A 22892-nucleotide genomic window follows, 5' to 3' on the forward strand; every position below is an offset into this window, starting at 1 on the left:
TAGACAGACTGCGGTTGATCACCAACAACTGATTATGTTTTTGCAGGAAGGCCAAGGAAGGAAGAATGCAACAGCTTGTCGCTTGTTTTTCCTACATACAAAAATCTGAGTTATGGGAGAGTTGATCCTAAGTTTGTTAGTGAATCTGGGCTCAGTAGCGTACATGTAACAAGAAACTGTAGCTGTTCTTCTTCTTAGGCATCTGTGCTGTGCTGGGAAAGGTAGATACTGATTGCTCATGGTCAATAAAATTACACTAAAACAGAAAATGCTAAATTTATTTTAGCTTTCTTTGCATAAGCACATTCTTTTTCATCCTAGTTATGATGATGATAAATTCTTGGGCTGTAAGTAGCTGTACCAGAATACTTCAGCAAAAAGTAAAGAAATCTATTACACTCAAGAGGTCCATAAAAAATGTCTCCACTATAACATACAGTACTGAATACAAAACAACACTGTACACTCCAGCTTATGTACATTTGTATACTGTATAGATATCTTAGCCATTACATATAAATGAAAAATTATCTAAAAGAAGCATTTCCTGGCTTTCTGAAACAAACCAGGTGTAGGCAACACCAGTTTACTGGAGGGAAGAATTAAAAATAATATATGTCATAATAAATAACATCCTTTTAAAAGTCTGGAAATATCAATACATCCATCAATAAATATGCTGGAAAATTATAAACTCCTGAGCCACCATTATATTTAGGGCCATACTTTAGGTGGCATGGGAGGCTTCATAGCACCTCTTTCTTAGTAAATGACTGTATTTTGCATATTACAGTATGCCATAACATTTTCTTGCTGGCTACTCATGTATTTTTAATATCAATATAGTTTTCATCAATAACAGAATAGGTTACTGAGGTTTAATGTGAAGACCATATCACTAGGAAAATAGTGCTGTGACATCTCCGAAGCCACATAGACTATGACTCATTGTCAAATGCTGGAGACTGTTAGCACAGCATTCATGTCAGTTATTACACACTGATCTAATTCGTCAACATTACTCAGTTGTTTCCTTAACCCACTGGGCCCTGGGATGTCTTAATCATTATATTCTTACCATCTCTTGATGATTTTATTCAGCTTTGGATAGGCTTTTCTAAACAGATGAGTTAGATGTAGCCTTCACCAATCCCTTCCATTCCTAAGCTGAATGAAACTGGTAGCTGCAAGAATAAACTAAGATGTGCAGCACCTGGATTTAAGGGGTTAAGAGCAGAATTTTGAGTGGTTGAATTCATTATTCACTCTCATCTTAAAACGTCAGGACCAACTTGCCTAGCCCCGGGCTCCTACGCTCCTCATGGGGCAACGTAGGATTGGATGATGAATGGATGGATGGATGAATTCATTATGCAAAGTGACTGGATATAAAAAATAGACTACCACTAACTTCATAGTCATTAACCATAGGTCTCTACTACTACCAATAAAATAGCTTATGGTATTTTATTACCATGATCGTTCCCTCCAAGCTATGATACTCTGGGTGAACTGAAGTACTGTAGATCAGCTTTTTTTTTCTAACCACAGCATAAACTACCATTATTAACCCCTTCAATCTTGGAGACATTCTTTTTATTATATTCTTGCTGCTACCAGATGAATTTCTTCAACCTGAGAAAGGTCTTGTATTGCAGGGGTTTATATCTAATCCCTACAGTTGGAAAAAACTCTTCTTTGTTCAATAAATAATCTGAAGACAGCAAAAACAAGCTAAAAAGTACATCACTGGAACCAAAAGGTTATAAAAAATAATCGTTCTCACTTCCTGCTATTGTAGTAAACATGTCCACATACTGATTTCACAAGATGTTATTAGTTTGGAACATACTCTAGAGACCCAGGAGTATTCAATTGTGGTTTCTCTACACAACTGTCTTATCAGCAAACCCCTTCAGACCAATGATGTATTTATCATTTTATCTGTGCTGTCACCAAATGAATTGTTCCATTTGGGGGAAATTTGCCAAACTAGAAGGTAAGTTATAGCTGTCATTAGCCCCTTCAATGATAAACATCATTTGTAAGTTAAACAAAAAATAGTCTAGATGCAGTACGAAGAAAAATATGCAAAATTAGAATGAAGAGCTAAATAAACATTACAGAAATATCACTGATGTTAGTTGCGTCTTGGTAGCCCTATAGCTGCATACACCAAATAAACTCCCAAGCATACTTGCTAACCACTGGAATCCAGTGACATAATTCTTGTCACTGCCAGACAATAGTATTCAATTTACGGACCTCTAATACTCAAGGGGCTAAATAAGTCTACAGCTAACTCCCAGCACAAAAAGTCTCTCATTATCTGAATCAAACTGCCTGGAGCCATCATCAAAATAGAAAAAGTCAGCAGACTGGGGTTAGGACTGCAAAGAACAAATTTTGACTGTCTATTATGGACTGTTGATATGATGCTACTTTGTTTTATATGCATGGCATCTACTTGCATCCTGAAATATCTTGAATAATTAAGGCATTCTTGAAACTCGTGAAAAATGTAGAGCTATGAGAGCTCCATACACACACAGAGTACTGTAGTTGTAAAACCATTTGCATGACAGAACAGCTGTGAAATCATCAACTGATGAGTGAGACAGGTATGAGCACATTGTTGTCACTAAACCACTACATCTCATCAGAAAATATTGAATTCTTATACCTATGTGGCATCAGCTTTAGCAGTGGAACGGAGTTCGGATTACACAGCAACCGGGTTTAAACATCAAAGAAGCCATTTGTGTGTTCCATTCCAAATCAGAATTATACTCAACCACGACTTGCACCTTTCTGCACATGCCTATGCTCCCTCACTGTACCTTTAATCCAATCCAAGTCGTACTTAAAGATGGGAGTTAAGGGCAAGGGAGTATGGACAAGTGTGCAAGGCTTTGAGTCATGGTTGAGAGTACTTCTAATTTGGAATGGACTACATTTGTAAGGCAGTCATAACTGATTAACCCCTTCAATCCCAAGATATATTTTAGCTTTATTCTTGCCATCTCCAGAGGATTTTAAGATAACATTTTTGATATGAAGGGGTTAGGTATAGCCTCCATTAACCCCTCATCAACCCCTTCACTAACCCCAAAGCTGAATAAAATCATCAGATACCTGCAAAAAAACTAAAATACGTGTCACTGTATTGAAGGGATTAATATACCTGCATTCTTAACACCATAGGGATGCTGACTAATAGTGAAATCACAAGTTACCTTGTTACCTCGAGCAATGTACAGTAATCTGATTATATCAGACACCCACATATGGCTATAATGCATAGGTCAGGTTTGTGCCACTTTCTAATGTTTAATTTTGTTATATACTTGATGCACTGTACCTGTGGTGCTGGAGTTGTGTGGCACCCAGTAGCACTGTTAACTGCCATCGACAGGCAAAAGTCTTACACATGCATGCATAGCCAAGGTCTTCAAAAATGTATACAGTACCTAAACAGCAAAATTAAAGTAATGCATCCTACATAGGAAAACCAAGTGGACTCTCTGTAGTACTGAAGGTATCAACAGCATTTTGAGGTAACTGAAGTATAGGATTTGAAACTTAATATAAAGGGCATACCACTCACCAGCAGGCAGGCAAGCAGGTTAGAGGCTTTACATAATTACATACTGTTACTGCTTTACTTAACATCACACGGGATGTGGCAAAGTGGTCACTTACAAATCAGAGCAACTGATGCCATGTCTACTCTTAGGGAATCCCCATACTGAGGTTAGCCAGTACAGCTGATGTTTTCTGGACTTGTAATCGGGGAATTGCAAGTTCGAGCCTCGCCCGGGCTGCCGTGCCGGGAGGGGTAGCTCCCTCCTGTAACCCTAGCGGGGCTATATAGTCAAATACAGGGCTTAGCTCGGGGAACTCCATTTCTCCCATTTTGTGGACCGGAAGTTAAACCAAGTCTCAAAACCACTTTCTTACTTCTGAATGATTGCTGGTAACTGTTATGAAACAGAAATCTGAGACGTACAATGTTAATTATGTAATAATGTCAGTCTTAGTTTGTACTGACTCAGTTTACTCATGGCTGAGTTTCCTGTCAAGAATGACGACTTTGTGGCTAATGTACCAAGCTTGTAGCTACATTTCCCTCTTACAGTAGTACCTCGAAGGTTAATGGTTGCCAATAGTCTACAACTTACATTATTGCCATATGCACAGTGTGCTATAAGAGCCAAGTATGAGTCTACTGTTATCAAGAAATGTCACAACTTTATCTGTTGGTGAGCAATGGGAAATAAACAATAAAATGTGTAAGTAATGCATTTTTATTATTTTATGACAAAAAAAAAAAAAAAAAAATGAATAATAAATAAATAGGGTGGACTGAAATGAGGAAGAAACTTGCTCTTCATGCTCACATAAAAATGAAAAAGCCATAAACATAACAGACCTCCACACTAAGGGCTTTACTCTAGATGGCACTGGAGGCTTTGTATCATGTGTCTTAGCAATTTACTGTACTTGACATATTACAGCTCACCATTCTCTTGTATGCTGTTTATATCATTTTAATATTGACACAGTCTGCATCAACAACATACAGTACAAGAGGATACTAAGGTGTAATGGGGAAGAACACAGTATACTGCTAAAGAAGAGCTGTTCCAAAATCACCAAAGCCAACTAGAAATACAGTTGCTCTCCTACATTCACACTTAACTGGTTCTGTGAGTTGGTTTGCAACCATAAAGGTCATGCTGAAGTTCAATAATACCTGTAGCTAATTACTGCAACCCTATGCTTTTTAAGTTGCTCAAGTGGTAATTTATATAATGAAAGTTACACAGTCTTGTTGCAGATGTAACACACTGTATGGTATGGAAGGTAAAGTAAAGTAATAAGCACACTAAACAAAAGCTTCTTAAAAAAAAAAAAAAAGTTTATAAGTGAAGGTCCATAAATCTTAAGTTCACAAGCACGGGAGCAACTGTACTGCCATAAAACCATGGAGACACCTGAAGTCTGGGGAACTATGCAAGGACAGGTCTGCATCATTTGAGGCACCGGTCAAAGTAAACATTGCCAATGTAGCCGCCCTTCATACTCTTTACCACATTTTGTTCAAATAATCGTCTGTTGTTCTGTAACACCTCTGCTGCCTCCTTGTTCAATGGGTCTTCTGGGTTGGGTTCCTGGGGACAGAGGACAATCATCAGAATCAAAATAAGTCAAATCAGATCAAATGACATCAACACCAAGTTTCCTCTCAGGAATCCCCATAGTACAGATGCTTTATCTATGGACTGAAAGCTAAAACCAAGTGCAAGTGCCACCTGATTATTTCCCAATAACTGCTGAAATACACCACTTTCCTATGAGAACTGTCTGTATTTTCAACTTAGAAGAAACATCTAACTACTACTACTAGTAGTAGTAGTAGTAGTAGCAGTAGTAGTAACAGTAATAGTAGTAGTAGTAGTAGTAAGAGTAGTAGTAGTAGTAGTAATAGTAGTAGTAGTAGTAAGAGTAGTAGTGGTAAGAGTAGTAGTAGTAGTAGTTGTTCCCTAGGCAGTCTGGCCGAACAGCCCTGAGTCCCTAAGGTAGGCCACAACCGAGACCGGGCTTTCCCATAGAGCTCTCAAGGAGTGTATGTTGTGTTGTTGGCACAGGCGATTGTGTGCAATGCAGTCTTCCATAATGTGCTTAATAGTATGGGAAGCTGTGCTGAATCCTGGACAGGCATCACTGATGGAGTCATCCAGCCTCTTCTGATAACTCAAGAGGGCTGGATGATGCCCACATCTCAGCCTAACCAGGTGGACCCTGTCCTCACGAGGGAGGAAGGATTCAGAACGGTGGATATCAGGAGGCCGTGCATGAAGCTGTGTGTTGTCTTTATGTGACTGAATTGAGCGGCAGGTGATTTGAGTATGGATTTGCTTCTGGAAGCTGGTTTGAGGCGGGCGAAGGGAGAGAGATGGCATCTTTGCCCTGGGTCCACCCCCCAGAGGCTGTCGAAGCAGAGGAGGACAGCATGGAAGCCAAACCACTGAAACCCCCCCTCCCCCCGCCCCTGATGGGGCCCAAGAACCTGGGAGTGGTTTCAGTCACCCAGGCAAGTATCACATCTCTAACAGTGAAGATAAAAATATTGCTTTATACAGTACAGTATACTGTACTGTAAAGTGACAAACTGAAAGAGAATTTGAAATGCACGTATATATATATATTTTTTTTATGCGAGGAAGAAGGAAACAAAGGCCATGAGCCCGCAATAAGAGTTCCCTCCAAGAGAAAAACAAAATACAAGAGGGAGGGGTGTGAGTTGGGAGCAGGGCAGTGAAATGGCGGGGGACAGGGCGACATGGAGGCGATTTGTTTGTGGCCGCCCCATATGGGATTAAGGTGTCTGGCAACAGAAAGATAGATAGATAGTAACTTTTTGACTTACATGCTCACTTCCCTGTTTCTTATCACTGCTTTCAAGGAACCAGCAACCTTTCTTCCTTGTTGTATCCTTTCAAGCACTTCATCCTCCAAACTTCCATCCTTACTCATCACACAATGAAAATGAATATGATTAAAACTATCTATCCACGTGGTAGCCATGGCTCAGTGGGTTAAAGTGCTCCACTCTGGCTGAAGGATCGGAGGTTAGAATCCATCCAAGGGTCACTGGTAGATATTAGGAAAGGCATCCGGTTAAAGTGCTACATGCTCCAAACCTAAGTCCTCTACCCTGGGGCAAAACCTTAGCCTTTATAGAAAAAAGGGGCCACAGTTGGGGGAGGGGGGACTACTTTCTATAGCTAGATGCCATAATCCCTAATCCCATAAGGGGTGGCCATTTGTCTTGAGTTAGTTGTGATACAGGGAGAGACACTAACCCTCCACCAACCCATTTGCTGACACATAGGGAACACATATGGGTTATGTGGTTACCACCCAGCGTTGTAAATGGTTGCCTGGCTTACAGGAAACCATTAGGTTTGTCACTCAATGTAAAGCCACCTGAGAAGGACAGAAGAGTAATAAAAAGTGACAGAAAGATGGGAGAAATAGGAAGAGAGGAGGGCAGACACAAAAAACGAGTGACAAGGGTGAAGGATGAAGTAGGCAACACTATATCAAGTGAATGGATGATGGTCATATATTAGATCAATATGTGCTACAGTTTTGCTGCTTCAAGTTCCCAAGTTAAGTATTTTTCAACATGCTCCATCAAAAATAAATTAATTAAGATTAGTTATTGAATACAACATGAAAGAGGGCATGCTGAAAATATGGGTATAAAAAAATTTCTAGGTGGCTATCTACCATACTTGACTTTCATGGGGGGAAAAAAAAAAAAAAAAAAAAAAAAAAAAAAAGATTGGTCTCTAGTGGAGTAAGCTGTAGTCAGATGCATGTCCTCTACTGAGCAACATCACAGTGCCTGAGTGGTAACGTTGATTTTACTATAAAATTGAGAAATTACTGACCAGGAAGAGGTACTGGAGTCCATACACTATAGAGTTGATGGTGAGGACAGGCTTCCAATCCTCCCGCAGGATGTTAAGGCAAACGTTTCCCTCTAAGTCAATGTTGGGATGGTACACCTGGGGACAATACCACATGTTATTGTCTTTTCAGTTTAACTTGGCTTAATACTGTCCCCTCACAATCTTGAATGCTGAATTGTAAAACAGATTACAGTAACCTCCCGATTATCCATTGTAATACAGCCAAAGGCCAGCTGAATACTGTCAAAATGCCTGATTATGCGAAAGTACCCCCTACGGGCCCTCTAACCCCCCAACCCTAAAACATTTATCCATTGTCTAACCCCTAAAAAATGCTTTAAAACATCAAAAAACAGCTAATATACATTCCTAATAATAAAATACTGTAATGTACTGTTAAGTGCATCGTAATTTTATGTACAGAAGTAATATCATGTTGACAATGGGGATAATATCAAAGTCCCCCCAGCCAGGAGACACATTTTCTTTCACCCAGCAATAATGACATGCACGCATTGTAAACACTATAAATTGTCGAAAAACATCCAAAAGACGTTCCTAGTACTGAAACACTGTATGTACAGTGAAGTACACTGTAATTTTCTGTATACAGAAACACTTCTCATGTTGATGGTGACAATGATGATGGTGGTGGTGAAGTAAAGACATTATATGGAGAAAAAAAAAAAAAAAATCAACACTATGAAGCATGCTTCACTGTACTGTAACGTACTCTGTACACCATACTGTACTTTCGTCAATCAAAATTCTAGCAGACGACTCCACCACATTGAACAAAACAAAACTTTTGTCTTGTAGTTGGTAGGACAAACGTCACTTGGGAAGAAACAGTTGCCTAAATCATTTTGTATTTTGTGTTAACTACTCCTCTGTTGCATGATTACTGTGCTTTGTAAGATACACATGTTTTCATCAACTCTTCTTGTATAGTACCACAATTTATTCGACTTTTCTTTCCGATAAACTTTCATCAGTGCCTTAGCAGAACCCAACAGTCACTTACAGTAATGTACACTTCAGAACACTGTAAGTTGTAATTAATTACCAGAGAGGAGAGGAGAGAGGAGGAAGGGCAATACATGTCAGAATGCAACAGCAGCACTAGACGGCCAGCCAGGTGTTGGAGGAAATCCCATTGCAACGTTGCCATTTAATAATAATAATGTTTTGGAATACATTGAGTGCAATGTTGGCTCGTCTGTATATCAGCACCATGGCGGCAGAGGAATACAATGTGAAGTGAGAGAACTTTCACCTTCCTGCTGCCAGCCCATGAAAACTCTGCATTAGAATTCTCCCTATCCTGCCTTAGCTAATCAAAACTCTTCTACTTCCTACCAATGCATCTCCCCACCAGCACCCTGTGAGCAGCTAGGCCCACCAACTGTCAACTCTCCCTCCCTTCCTCCCTCCCTCTCTCAAAACTCCACCATGTTCATAATTACAGTACAGTGTAACCCCATTTTGTGTACCTTACTTCATTATTTTCTTTTTTTGTGATTATGGCTGGATGTATGATGACAACAACTGTCTCATGCAGGATAATAATGTACTTGTAGCAAGAAAAAAAAGAGTCCTTCATGCCAGATGGTGTCAAGATTTTATGCTTACTGCCATGTGTACCGTTTTAATTCAGCCACTGGCTATGCCGGATAATGTCATATGCTGGGTAGTGCTGAGATGGATAACAGAGAGTTTACTGTAATACTAAAATAAGATGCTAATCATGAAGCAGTGCTATAGAAAGGGTGAAGAACCACTGCATTTTTTTCTGTCACTAAGCTAGAGTACATGAAATTAACTACAAATGGCAGAGAATCTGTGTCAAATTAAGGTGAATATACAACATTTCAAGGCCAATACTATCCTACTCTTAAAACACAACACACAGAATATGGGTGAAATGCTGCAAAAAGACAGCAGTTGTCCCATTATCAGGTATGAACTACTAAGTTACTAGACCACAAACATTTTGATACATCTGCCAAAACTTATCACATATATTCTGAAGTGACAGACTTGTACAATATGACTATGAGATCATGTACTGCAGTAATGTTGCAGAAATAAAGATGCGGTACAATATAACCACTGCAAATGACACAAACACAGTGAAGCACAAAAAGAGTATCAGTAACAATACACACCATTGTCTCACACTTAACCTTGGGTGGCTCATGGGGATAGTTGGGACCAACTTTGAAACTGAAGACAAATCTCCCTCCTCTGTAGAAGCCCTGAAAGAGACAATAATATATTCAGTAATGCTAAAATCAATTACAGTGCTTTTGTCTAACATGAAAAAGATCCCTAACCCCTTTCAGCTGACCTGATGGATGTTCTGACTAACCTGATGAAGATTCCTAACTACTTTCAGTTCACCCAATGGATGAAGGACTGATCTGACCAAACTCAGAAAAGCCAGCCATTCCTACCTCATATCTAAAGCTCATCAAATTTCATGTAACCAGTAACCCAACTCAGTATTAAAGTTGTGGAAATGGTCCAGTTCAGTCAGATAAAAAAAACCATCCATCCATCCATCATCCACTCCAACCTTGCCCCATGAGGAGCTAGGAGCCCGAGACTAGAAAAACAAACTATAACATAATACAAGAAGTCCATCTTATATTATGATGGCATTTTCCAAAATATCAAAACTTTTACCAACACAGTACTTGTAACTGGTACTGCACACTAGGGAAAACTGTTAGAATGGTTACACTGAAACTTTAAGTCAATTATTTTGTAAATTAGACCTATAACACAAACAACAATTTTTACGCTGCATTTATAGATGGGGTTTCCTGTACACCAAGAAACCATTTACTACGCTGGGTGGTAACCATATAACCAAATTATGGCACCTGGTGGTTTAGTGGGTAATTACAGCACTCCAATCGGATTGAGCCGGTGAAGGTTTATATCCAAGGAGTGGTTGGGGTTACTGCTCATGTAATGCCACTCATGGATGAGTGAGGCTGGTCACTCTCATCTTAAATGTCAGGACCAAATTGCCTAGCCCCGGGCTTCTACGCTCCTCATGGGGCAACGTAGAATTGGATGATGGATGGATGGATGGTACACTTAATCAAAACAATATCAGTGTACAAATGGCATGAAACAATCTGACACCACTAAGACAAATGCTCACTGATCCTACACTACATCTGCAGCCCAACTTTCAATATGATGACATATATATCTCTTACTAGAAACATACCCTAACTTGTGCACAGTCTGTACTGTTATATGCATAATTAGTAAAGCACTATATACTTTGACTGAGACAGGAAGGTTTGCAGCCAGCAGATCCAGTGTCTGGCCCTTGGCCTTTGACTGATGCTTCTACTGTGAGTGAGGCTAGGCAGGATGCAGGTGGGGTAGGCAGCAGGTGTGTCTGGGTTGACTGCTGAAATGTTGAAGGCCTCACAAGATATAGGAGTGAGGTTAGTCACTGACCTGATAAATATGATTATATATGAGTGTGTTGTCCCAGATGACTGGCTGAAGAGTGTAACTATAAATGTGTACAAGGGGAAGGGTTATGCCCTGGAAAGAGGAAATCATAGAGGTATAAAGCTTTTAGATCAGATAATGAAGGTAATGGAGAGAGTTCTAGAAGGTATATACTATTGATGAGATGCAGTTTGGGTTTATGCCAGGCAGAGGGATCACTGATGCCATATTCATTGTTCAACAGTTTCATGAAAAATATACTGTATAGGAAAGAAAAGGGAACTATACTTTGTTTTTGCTGATTTGGAGAAGGCCTTTGACATAGTCCCTAGAGAGGTGGTCACGTGGAAAATGAGAAAGCTTGGGATGGAGGAGTGGCTGGTTAGGGTGGTTATGGCCATGTATGTGGGTGCTCGCACCCAGGTAAGAGAGAATGGAGATTTGAGTGATGAGTTTTTCGTGAACGTTGGTGTGCACCAGGGGTCAGTTTTGAGTCCCTGGTTGTTTATCATGGTACTTGAAGCCCTCTCATGTGACTTCAGAAATGGATTCCCATGGGAGATGTTGTATGCTGATGATTTGTTATTGACTGTAGAGAATGAAAGGGAGGTAGAGGAGAGATTTAGGAAGTGGAAAGATGGTATGAGGCACAAGGGCCTAACAGTAAATGCACATAACACAAAAGCGATGATATCTAGGGTTGGTGGCAGTACTGTCAAAGAAGAGGGAGAGTGGCCACGTGTAATTTGCAACAAGGGTGTGGGAAGTAATTCCACTTAGTGCAGTGTTTGTGATAAGTGGGTGCATAAGAGATGTCGTGGTATTAGAGGTAGACTGTGAGATAATGCTGATTTCATGTGTGCGGCATGTCAGGGAGAGCAGGTGGAGATTGTCAGGCGTGAAAGGATTGAACTTGCTGGTGAGTCTCTTGAGTGTGTGGAAGAGTTTTGTTATTTGGGAGACATGTTAAGTGCTGGAGGTGGGGCTGGTGCTAGCTCTGTGGCCAGAGTGAGAAGTGGTTGGATGATACTCAGGGAACTGTTGCCTCTCCTGACATGGAAAGGGCTCTCCCTACATGCTACGGGATCTTTGTATGCGGCATGTCTTAGCAGTATAATACTGTATGGTAGTGAGACCTGGGCAGTAAAGGAAGAGGATATTCGCAGGCTTAAACATACAGAAATAACAATGATTAGGTGGATGTGCAGTGTGTCCCTGCGTGCAAAGCCTTGGGAGGATGGGTTTACGACGAAAGAGTTGAGAGGTAGGATGGGACTGGAATGTATTGTTGTTGTGATGAGGAGAGAGATTGAGGTGGTTTGGGCATGTGGAGAGGATGGGGGATGATAACTGGGTGCAGAAAGTGAGAAGTGTTAATAATGGGGGTTGCAGTGCGAGGAGTAGACCAAAAAAGAAGTGGGACAAGGTCATTAACTGTGACCTCAGGGTTAAGGGACTGAACAAGGAGGCTGCCATAGATCAAGCAGCATGGAAAGCCGCCATTAGGTGACCAAGGCCAACGTATGCATGCATGTTAGGGCCTTCAAAAACAAAAATGAAAAATACATTACAAACTCAAATCCAAGAACCCAACTTCCGAAACATATTATCATACAATGGAAGGGGGGGGGGGTGATATCACCTCGCCTCATGCAATCAACATACTGTATATATTTTAAACGTAATGAGAATGGATAAAAGGCAGGTTGGCAGTTGAAAGGTGGAAAGTTGAAGGGATGAGATTTAGAAGACCTCTGCTGATATGGGCGGCTTGCGAGAGAAGAGATCTGACAGGGTTGGAAGTGGAGGATTGGAGACTGATGGCAGTGGACAGAAATGAATGGAAGAGCCTACTGGCAACAGCAACCTTTCCACACTGATCAGCACTAGCTACAATGTGAAACCTCATGCTCACAATGTTGATGATGATGATGCAAGAGACCAGATGATAAACTATTAATACGAGGAACTTCACTGTGCTGACTGGTAATGGTAATGGACAGTGTTAATTACCATGATTTTCTTACAGTTATCATTATGATTCTACATTCCAAAACTTTCCATTTTCTAAGTTAAAGTCTTTGAACTCTAGCATTTTGGACTTGAGAGTTTGTGCTATAAGTACTGCTCTCAAAGCAGAAATACTGCTCTCAAAAACTCACCTCATCTGGACATATGATTAATTTGAAGGTCAGAAGGTCATCAGGATCTGGAAATTCTGTGTCACAGGTTTTAGGCAGGGTCAGCTCATTAATATCTGAAAATGAATATCATATCTTATTGTTGCTAATATTTTATTAAAAGCTTCTGTAACACTGTAATGGAAAGAATTATTACAGGTTCTGAGCACTGCACAGGTTGGAGTAATACTGCCTGATGTAAGCAAATCTTCTTATGTGGGTAGTTGGGAGATATTAGTACTGTACTGAACAACGCTCGTTATCCACATACACTACCGGTACCACATACAATTTGGTAAGGAAAAATCCAGAGGAGCAAAAGATCTGATGCCACACTTCCCTCTGCTCAGCAGGTTATTGCAGATGTAAATATGATCAGCTTATAAGTATTTGTAAAAAGGCAGGATGGCAGATGGATGGCTATGGTACAACTGATCCAAGGATGCACTAACTGTACCATAAAGACTGAAGTGTGGCTACAAGCTTGGTACCTGGCCATCCAATCATCACTTTTGGACAGGAAATATTTAGCCAGAAGTATGTTATACATTAAGTCCAATTCCAAAGTGAGATTCTCACACTGTTCAAATCTAATTCCGCGTCTTGGATTTCCTTTTGCTCAACAGTTCCCGGCATTGTTGGAAAAAAAAAATTAAGGTATTACAGCTGGTTTTGGCATTTGGTTTAGATTCAAGTAAACTGGGGAAAAAAAAAAAAAAAAAAAAAAAAAAAAAAATTAGTTGTACAATGACCAACCTCAATACGGGGATTTCTTGAGAGAAACCAAGGGATCACTGGATCATTGAAAACCATCCACGCTGTTCCTGCATAACCCTGGTCTGTCTGGCCAAGCAGATCCCTCGACCACACGTAAGCAAACAACTGCTGTGAGGACTCACTACAGGTATATACTATTGTGATCCCTGTTTCTTTACCCCCCTGGCTCGAGGGAAGTCAGAGCTAGGGCTAGGCAAGCGGACACGGTTAGTCTAGGCTAGCAATCTGATAATGGTTGACGATGACGGAATGACTCACACACATCAAGCCAAACACTGTCACTGAATCCTACCAAATAACCACAGTCATGGAATATGACTGAAGTATTTGTCATGAAATATAACTAAGGATGAAGGCATTAATATCATCTAATGCACCCTTCAAATGTTTCTTGGTTTCCCACGCATCATGTAAACAAGGTTCTTGTTCGAACTATCTTATTCACAATGTTCACAACACTCTCAAAGTAGCTTTGTAGTCTGTGATGACTACAACAATGAAGCAACTAATTCAAGTAATATTGGGGATTATTCTTCTTATTGCTTTCAATTCCTTCTCACTGAGCCTGACCAGTCACTGTTTTGAAATTACCTTGGTGCTTCAAGGGTGCTGTGAACACTGAAAAAGATACTTCTAACAGGAACCATGTTTACATACTGCATGGGAAACCAAAAAGTATCAAAAGAGGGCATTACGTGATAATGATGCCTTCATCCTTGTTCAGTTGTATTTCATGACAAATATTTCAGTCATATTAAATAATCTGGTTATATGGTAGGAGTCAGTGAGAGTGTGGGCTTGATGTGTATACTGTAAGTCCTTCTGTCATCAAGAACCATAATCAGACTGCAAGACTAACCATGTCTGCTCACCTAGTTGTTCTTCTGCACTGGCCTCAACTTCCCTTGAGCCAGGGGGGTAAAGAAACTAAGGATCGCAATAGCAGAGTACAGTACAAACACCTTGTGGAATCCAACACCCCCCTGTGGTAAACAGCACTTCACCAGGATCAGATCAAAGACCTTTCCACAGCGAGGTGTAAGGGAATATGGAGAGATTTGGCTTCGAGGTGAATGCTGCACCTACTCCTTGGATGCACAGCACCAATATGTGCAGGTTCCCCTTCAGCATCATGTACTGTACTGTATGTACAATGGCACTCATGATTCCCTGAGACACCTGTGGTGGAAGGTGTTTGGCCCGCTCTACTCTTACTGAACGACAAGTAGTTGAGTCAGACTGCCCTACCAACACAGTGAAGCTGAAAATAGAACTGCTTCTTATAAACGAGAGAACATGATGAAAGTGTTGGGTGGGATATAAACAATAATGATGCAGAGCATCATTGCACATATGGTAATACAACACGGAAGAATTTTACTGAAATAATTCCACCTACTATTGATGACATATACCTTGAAAGATGAAGAGATGTGTTACATGGTTTGTTGTCTGCCATTCAACTCCCCAGCAATTTGCTACAGACATGTGATAATGCATTAGTAAATTCCTCTACATACTGCGGGTTTGCCTATAAGTTATTTAGCAATAATAAATGTATTATAGAAAAGTATGTATATTTCACAATATCATGGTTGTATGACCGAGTCCCTTTTAAGTATATAATGCATTTACTTGTTTTTATATACCCACACTGTAGTAAAAAGAATACAGCTCAATCAGTAGAGAGATGGCCTGCAGTCCTAATGGACCCGGGTTCAAATCCCGCTGGGGCAGGGAACAGTTTAAGGATATGAATTTCATAAAAGTCAGACTTTACTGATCTACCAGAAGACCCACCGACATGTCATAAAAATACCCCCGCTAATACCAATGCACCAGTCCTGTATGAGACAGCCCTAGCATGTATTCAATATGGACGGTGGGTGTTAACGCTGAAGTGGTGACACGTAGAGGTGTGCGGTACGTGGGAGGACTACTGGGACTTGAAAGCAGGCTGTGAAGCCTATGCCCAGAGTCGGACACATAAAATATATATATAAATATATATATATATATATATATATATATATATATACACTCAATCCTCGTAAATCGTGGCAATTTGGGTCTGGACCACTGCCGCGATTTATAAATTCCGTGGTTTATAAATAATAACTCTTATGTGAAAAATGAATTTGGGTCTGGACTTTGGCCAACCACCTCCCGCAGCACCCTACCTATATCTATCTAGGCACCATCAAACACAAACATACAAATTTAGGAATATTCAGTGCATGTATTTAATAGAAATAAGCAATGTTAAGGGATCTCACCTTAATCCTATGACGATATTACTTAAGTGAATGGAGTGGGGTGGTGTTGGGAAGAACTTAGAACCTCTCAGCATGAGGTGGGGGTGCTCCCTTCTCAACACGACAAATGAGCTCCAAACGTTGACTGTACGACAATGGTGGCTGCTTCTTGATGCCATACTGCTTAGAGCGCTTCATTGGGGGTTCGGAAGGGGCCATGGAAGGTAGGAGGCAGGGGTGGAACGTGCACAAAAAAAGGCAGGTAGCTCTCGTACTCCACGGCAATGGTCTGTAGTGTGCGGACTGGTGGGAAGAACAACAACAATGTGGCGGCATTAGTAAGCACATTTGCTACCAGGGATGGGTGGTGATTGGTTGTTGGGTCGCGATTTTCAAACTGAATGCTGCGGTTTACGATTCTCCTCGAAAAAGGCCCACTTCGGTGCCTAGGTCCGCGATTTTCGTGACTTAACAGCAATTTAAGGGTGCCGTCAGTCTGACAGCAACTTAGCCATGATTTATAAACACGCGATTTACGAGGATTGAGTGTATATAATGGGGGGAATATTTTTTTTCTATTCATCCTCTTGTAGGATATTTGTGGGGGCTATCACAATGATGTTATAGTGTAGTTCCATCATGTGTTTCTTTCATGTTATTACATGAAATGAGAAATGGTTTCCTATTCCAGCAGTAAATATCTTTTTTTTATTTTACTTGTCTCAGTACCCCTGAATACCATTATATGTCGTGCAAATATCACTGATAACAAGGGTAGAACACCTGATACGTGTAACAAATATAGTATTGAAATGTTATTACGTGATCCACTCAGTGTGACGACTTAAAGGGACTCGGTCATACAACCATGATATTGTGAAATATACATACTTTTCTATAATACATTTATTATTGCTAAATAACTCATAGGCAAACCCTCAGTATGTAGAGGAATTTACTAATGCATTATCCCCCCTGGGGGTAGGGGGGCTTTTCAAGAATACTCCCCCAGTATCCCTGCTTGTCGTAAAAGGCGACTAAAAGGGTTGGCGGAGGGTTAGTGCCCTTCCCCGGAAAACAACTAACTAAAAAAACAAACAAGAAGCCTCGGACAAGGACTGACCAAACGTTGACGACCAAGGACCGGACAAAGGACATTGCAATTGGAACTTGGAATGTAAGGGGAGCAAATGATGAGGTGAAAGAGAGAGAGATTGTCCAGGTGCTTGAGGATGCGAAAGTGGATGTATGTGGAATAACTGAAACAAAATGGGAGGAGAAAGTGTGAGAGAATGGGAGTATGGATGGGGTATATGTGCAGGAGTAGATGAGAATGAGAGGGCAAAGGAAGGAGTATGTATAGTTGTGAGTAAAAGATGGAAGAGGAGCATAAGACAGTATGGATCAGTTGGATCAGGGATTGTGTGGGTAAAGTTGAAAGTTGGAATACAAATGTGGGCGATTGTGTGTGTGTATGCGCCAATGCAAGATCGTGCTAGAAGAGTGAGAGAAGAGTTCTGGACAAATGTAGAAGTGTGCATGGAAAAGTTTGGAAGGAATGAGAGAGTGTTTTTGATTGGTGATATGAATGGTAAAGTTGGGAATGTGAAGGTGGATGGAATAGTTGGTGAGTGGGGTGTGCCTGCTGAGGTAGATGAGAATGGGAGTGCGTTAGTGGACATTTGTGCTGGGAGGGGTTGGTGATAGCCAATACCCTCTTCAGGCATAAAATGATCCACAGGTATACATGGCGAGTGATGAGAAGGGTGGGTGGTGAACTGAGTGAAAGGAAGGCAATGATTGATTATGTGTGTGTGGATGAAAGGATGCGAAGATGTATATTGGATGCAAGAGTTTATAGAGGTTGGGGGAGTGGACTTTCTGACCACTACTTGGTGGTGGCCAGAATTAAAGTTCAAGTAAGATGGAGGAATAGAAGAAGGGAAAGACGAGAGGAAGGAGTAGTTGCAAGGAGAGTGGAAAGGTTACAAGAGGATGAGAAAAAGGCAGAGTATAAGAGAGAAGTGGAGGAACGATTGGGCAAATATGAATTGGAGCAGATGGGGGACGTGGAAGGTGTGTGTAGAATATTTCCAGAAGAAATATGTGCAGCATGTGATGTGGCGTGTGGAAGGAAGAGAAGACGGAGGGGGGTGCAAGGAACAGCGTGGTGGACTGAAGAGGTGAAACGGGCTGTGGCACAAAAGAAGAAAGCATACAATGAATGGATGAGAAATAGGGGCGTGGAAGAAGTTGAGAGGCGGAAGAGAGAGTTATATGTAGAAAGAAAGAGAGAGGTGAAAAGATTAGTAAGAGTGAGTAAGAAGAAAGTGGATGAGGAATTTGGAAGGAATTTGAGTGTAAAGTGGAGGGACTGTAAGAAAATGTTCTGGAAAGAGGTGAAAAGAGTAAGACAGGGTGGAAGTGAAGTTAGCAGGGGAGAGAAATATAAAAATGGTAGATTACTAGTGGAGAAGGGAGAAAAAGTGAGCAGATGGAGAGAACACTTTAAGGAATTGTTGAACGTGGAGGATGGAAGTAATGCGAGTATAAGTGGCTGGGGAATGGCTGGGAGAAGGAGGGAGGTGAGAAGACAGGAAGAAATCAGTAGGATAGAAGTTGTGGAAGCAATGAAGAAAGTTAAATCAGGGAAAGCCCCAGGAATTGATGGAGTGTGTGGTGAAATGCTGAAGCATGGGGGAGAGATAGTAGTAGAATGGATGTGGAAGATGTGCAGATTGGCCTGGGAGGAAGGTAGAGTCCCGGAGGATTGGAATTCAGGTATAATTATTCCCTTGTACAAAGGAAAAGGGGAAAAAGAAGTGTGTGGTAATCATAGGGGCATTTGTCTTCTTAGTATAATAGGAAAAGTGTATGGTAGGATACTTATTGACAGAGTTAGAGAAAGAACAGAGAAATTAGTTGGAGAAGAACAGGGAGGCTTTAGGAAGGGAAGAGGTTGTGTAGATCAGATATTCATTCTCAGATGTTTAGTGGAAAAGTTTCTAGAGAAGGGAAAGAAGTTGTATGCGGCTTTCATGGATTTGGAGAAAGCATATGACAGGGTGGATAGACTAGGACTGTGGAAAGTGTTAAGAATATATGGAGTAGATGGGAAGTTGCTGAATGCTGTGAAGAGTATGTACGATGGTGCAAAGGCTGCAGTGCGTGTTGATGGTGAACTAAGTGAATTTTTCTCTTTGAAAGTTGGGTTGAAACAGGGATGTGTCATGTCTCCATGGTTGTTCAATCTGTACATGGATGGGGTAATAAAAGAGGTACAAGGTAGGGTAGTGGATGTTGGAGTGGCCCTGGTGAGAGAGGATAGTGTTTGGAAACTCGCTGTACTGTTGTTTGCAGATGATACTGTGTTGTTGAGTGAGGACGAAGGGGAGCTGCAAGGCTTGGTGGATGAGTTTGAGAGAGTGTGTAAGAAACGGAATCTAAAGGTGAATGTAGGGAAGAGTAAAGTGATGGTCTTTGAGAGAGGTGAAGTCAGTGAATGTACAGCGAAGTTGGATGGTGAGGAATTGGAAAATGTGAGTATGTTTAAGTACTTGGGTAGTGTGATGAGTAAGGATGGAGGTTTGGAGGGTGAAGTGCTTGAAAGAGTACAGCAGGGAAGAAAGGTTGCTGGTTCTTTGAAAGCAGTGATAAGAAACAGGGAAGTGAGCATGGAAGTGAAAAAGTTACTACATGACAGTATTGTGATACCAACTCTAACGTACGGAAGTGAAGCTTGGACGTTGTTGGAAGGACACAAGTCAAGAGTGAGAGCAGTGGAAATGAGTTATTTAAGAGGAGCCTGTGGAGTCACATGGAGAGACAGGCTGACGAATGAGGATATAAAGGAGCGTTGTGGTGTTGATGTGGATGTGATAGGAAGTGTTATGAGGAACACACTGAGGTGGTTTGGCCATGTGGAGAGGATGGAGGGTGAAAGACTGACGAAGAGAGTGTATGTGAGTGAGGTGGAGGGGGAAAGAGGGAGGGGGAGGCCGAGGATGAGATGGAGAGATGGGGTGGAGAGGTATATGAGAGAGGGGGGTGTGAGTTGGGAGCAAGGGAGTGAAATGGCGGGGGACAGGGCGACTTGGAGGCGATTTGTTTGTGGCCACCCCAAACGGGATTGAGGCGTCTGGCAATAGATAGATAGATAGATTATCACATGTCCGTAGCAAATTGCTGGGGAGTTGAATGGCGGACAACAAACCATGTAACACATCTCGTCATCTTTCAAGGTATATGTCATCAATAGTAGGTGGAATTATTTCAGTAAAATTCTTCCGTGTTGTATTACCATATGATACTCTCCATCATTATTGTTTATATCCCACCCATCTCTTTTATCATAATCTCTTGTTTATAAGAAGCGGTTCCATTTTCTGCTTCACTGTGTTGGTAGGGCAGTCTGACTCAACTACCTGTCATTCAGTAAAAGTAGAGTGGGTCAAACACCCTCCACCACAGGTGTCTCAGGGATTCATGAGTGTGACTGTACATATATATGAATGCATGTAGCTATAGTCCACTACAAATATTCTATTGTATCTTTTGATCTCCTGTAACCCCTAACATTATAGGTACTTCTTTATCATATGGGTGTGGTGATTCTACCTATATTATAACAAACTCATGTTCTCAAGATACAGTAAGTAATTTTGATATATATGGTATGTAACACAGTTAAATGATGAACTGGGACAACAAGGTGATAGGAAAAAAGACAAAACATAACTTATTTTGGGGTAGTTAGGAAGTGACTAGGTCGCCCAAGGCAGTGTTTACAGATAATCTCTCTGACTGGCTGCATCGTTTACCAACCATTGCTCTGACCGGACGAGTCAGTGTATCCTGTGTCAAAGCTATGGGAAACTTAATGATTTAACTAAACCTAACCTAACTCAACCGAACCTAATATGACCTAACCTCACTTATGTTTGACAGTCAGCATTCAAATTTTAAAAAATGTGCATTAGAAACATTAAATAGCCTATGGTCAGCTACTGGCAGAATATTTATGCATTCTAAATCCTCATTTAAAATTTTCAGAGGTACTGTTACTGAAAGTTTAATAAAATATCCAGTAGCTGTGGTAATCCAGGAACAACAGCACGTAACCAGTGAAAGACTCATCTCATTAGGAAGTATGGAAAGGCCATGCCCATTTGGTAAAGAATTAATATATTAGTTTGGGCAAAGCTGCATATAGTCACTATAATCTGCTGGTTAGTTAAACTGCTACTTTAACAAAACTAACATAATATTATGAGGAACTGAGGGGATGGGAGAGGAATGGAACTTTTACAGGCCACTGTTGTACATCCACAACAGAATACAATATATGTATGTATCATCCACTCACTTGATGTAGTGCTGCCTACTTCTTCCTTAGCCTTTATCATTCTTTTTCTGTGCCTGCCCTCCTGTCTTCCTATTTCTCCCATCTTTCCTGTCACTACTTATTGCTTTTCTTTCCGTTACAGGTGGCTTTACATTGAGTGACAAGCCAAATGGTTTCCTGTAAGCCAAGAAACCATTTACAATGCTGGGTGGTAACCATATAACCAAACCATACGTGCTCCCTACGTGTCAAGTGGGTTGGTGGAGGGTTAGTGCCCCTCTCTGTAAAACAAATAACTCAGAGTCAAATGGCCACCACGTACGGGATTATGGCATCTGGCAATAGATAGATAGATGTATGAAACATAAACAGATAGAGATAATACAAGCAAAAGTATAAAGTGGTATGTACTTTCATCTTTAAGTGGGCCTTTACTGGCATTTTGTTAACTGAAATATACTGGACTGTATCAAAATGCCTTTAACTGCCAATTGCCAGAACAGTAAGTTGTAACTACCAATCTGACACTACCCCCTTTCATGCATAATGGTCTGAAGGTGAGACTTCTTTAGTCCAGTAAATTTAAAGGTAAAACGTCGATCTATGTTCCTACTGGTAGCAGTGCCATGAATGATACAAAAACTTTTGATCACCATCACGCATAATTCACAGTACATTCCAACCTGAGGGTTGCACCAACCTCACCACCAGACGTGCAGTAATTCGTCTGCCTACATCAAGTAAAAAGTCGGTATTAAATGTGCTTCAGTTACTTGGAAACAATCCATAAAAAGGCTCAATTTCACCATCTTGCTTACGTATGAACTGCTAAAGACTATAGCTGTTACAACCTAGGTCTGTAAAGAGAAACATTTACAAACTATTGTGATATCATGCATAACATTACTATTGGTATTTTCGGTATACATACCTTTGGTGATTCTCAACTGGGCTGCAGATGCTCGTTTTTGAGTTCCTTGTTTTGGGGCATCCGAGCCATCCTTTTTCTGATTTTTCATAGAAAACAACTTAATCATACTGAATATCTTTTGTTTATTGGCTTACAATTAAAGCTTAAATTACCTAACTGCTATGAAAACGTCATTTAATAACGCAGTATTTCTTTCCCACAGATTGTTTTGCTTTCTGTTCGGAATACCAATGGTTCTTCTAGTAAATTATTTTAATTTCTGAACTATAAGAAGTTACCTTTAATTTGAGTCATGTGATATACATATAATAAATTATAGAAATTATGAGGTATGTAGGTATGTTTTAATAAACTTTCTCGTATTTAGTACAAAGGCTATTCTGAAAGGTACTTTCACTCAATAAGCTTATTGTATAAGAAGATTAGGAATTTACTGATATA

General features: G+C 40.7%; 1 protein-coding gene across 1 annotated transcript; it reads right to left on the reverse strand.

Moving 5' to 3' along the window:
- Positions 1-4304: 4304 nt before the first annotated feature.
- UbcE2M (NEDD8-conjugating enzyme UbcE2M) lies at positions 4305-22662 on the reverse strand. The gene is made up of 5 exons (XM_080284549.1): positions 22452-22662; positions 13127-13221; positions 9653-9742; positions 7464-7580; positions 4305-5174 (listed from the first exon to the last, which is right to left on the reverse strand). The coding sequence occupies exons 1-5, from the start codon at positions 22555-22557 to the stop codon at positions 5034-5036; spliced, it is 549 nt and encodes a 182-aa protein (XP_080140675.1). The 5' UTR covers positions 22558-22662; the 3' UTR covers positions 4305-5033.
- Between the last annotated feature and the right edge of the window lie 230 nt (positions 22663-22892).

The sequence above is a fragment of the Coenobita brevimanus genome, chromosome 101 (genome assembly GCF_032717465.1).
Source record: "Coenobita brevimanus isolate Jiangsu-jjx chromosome 101, ASM3271746v2, whole genome shotgun sequence".
NCBI classification, from domain to species: domain Eukaryota; kingdom Metazoa; phylum Arthropoda; class Malacostraca; order Decapoda; family Coenobitidae; genus Coenobita; species Coenobita brevimanus.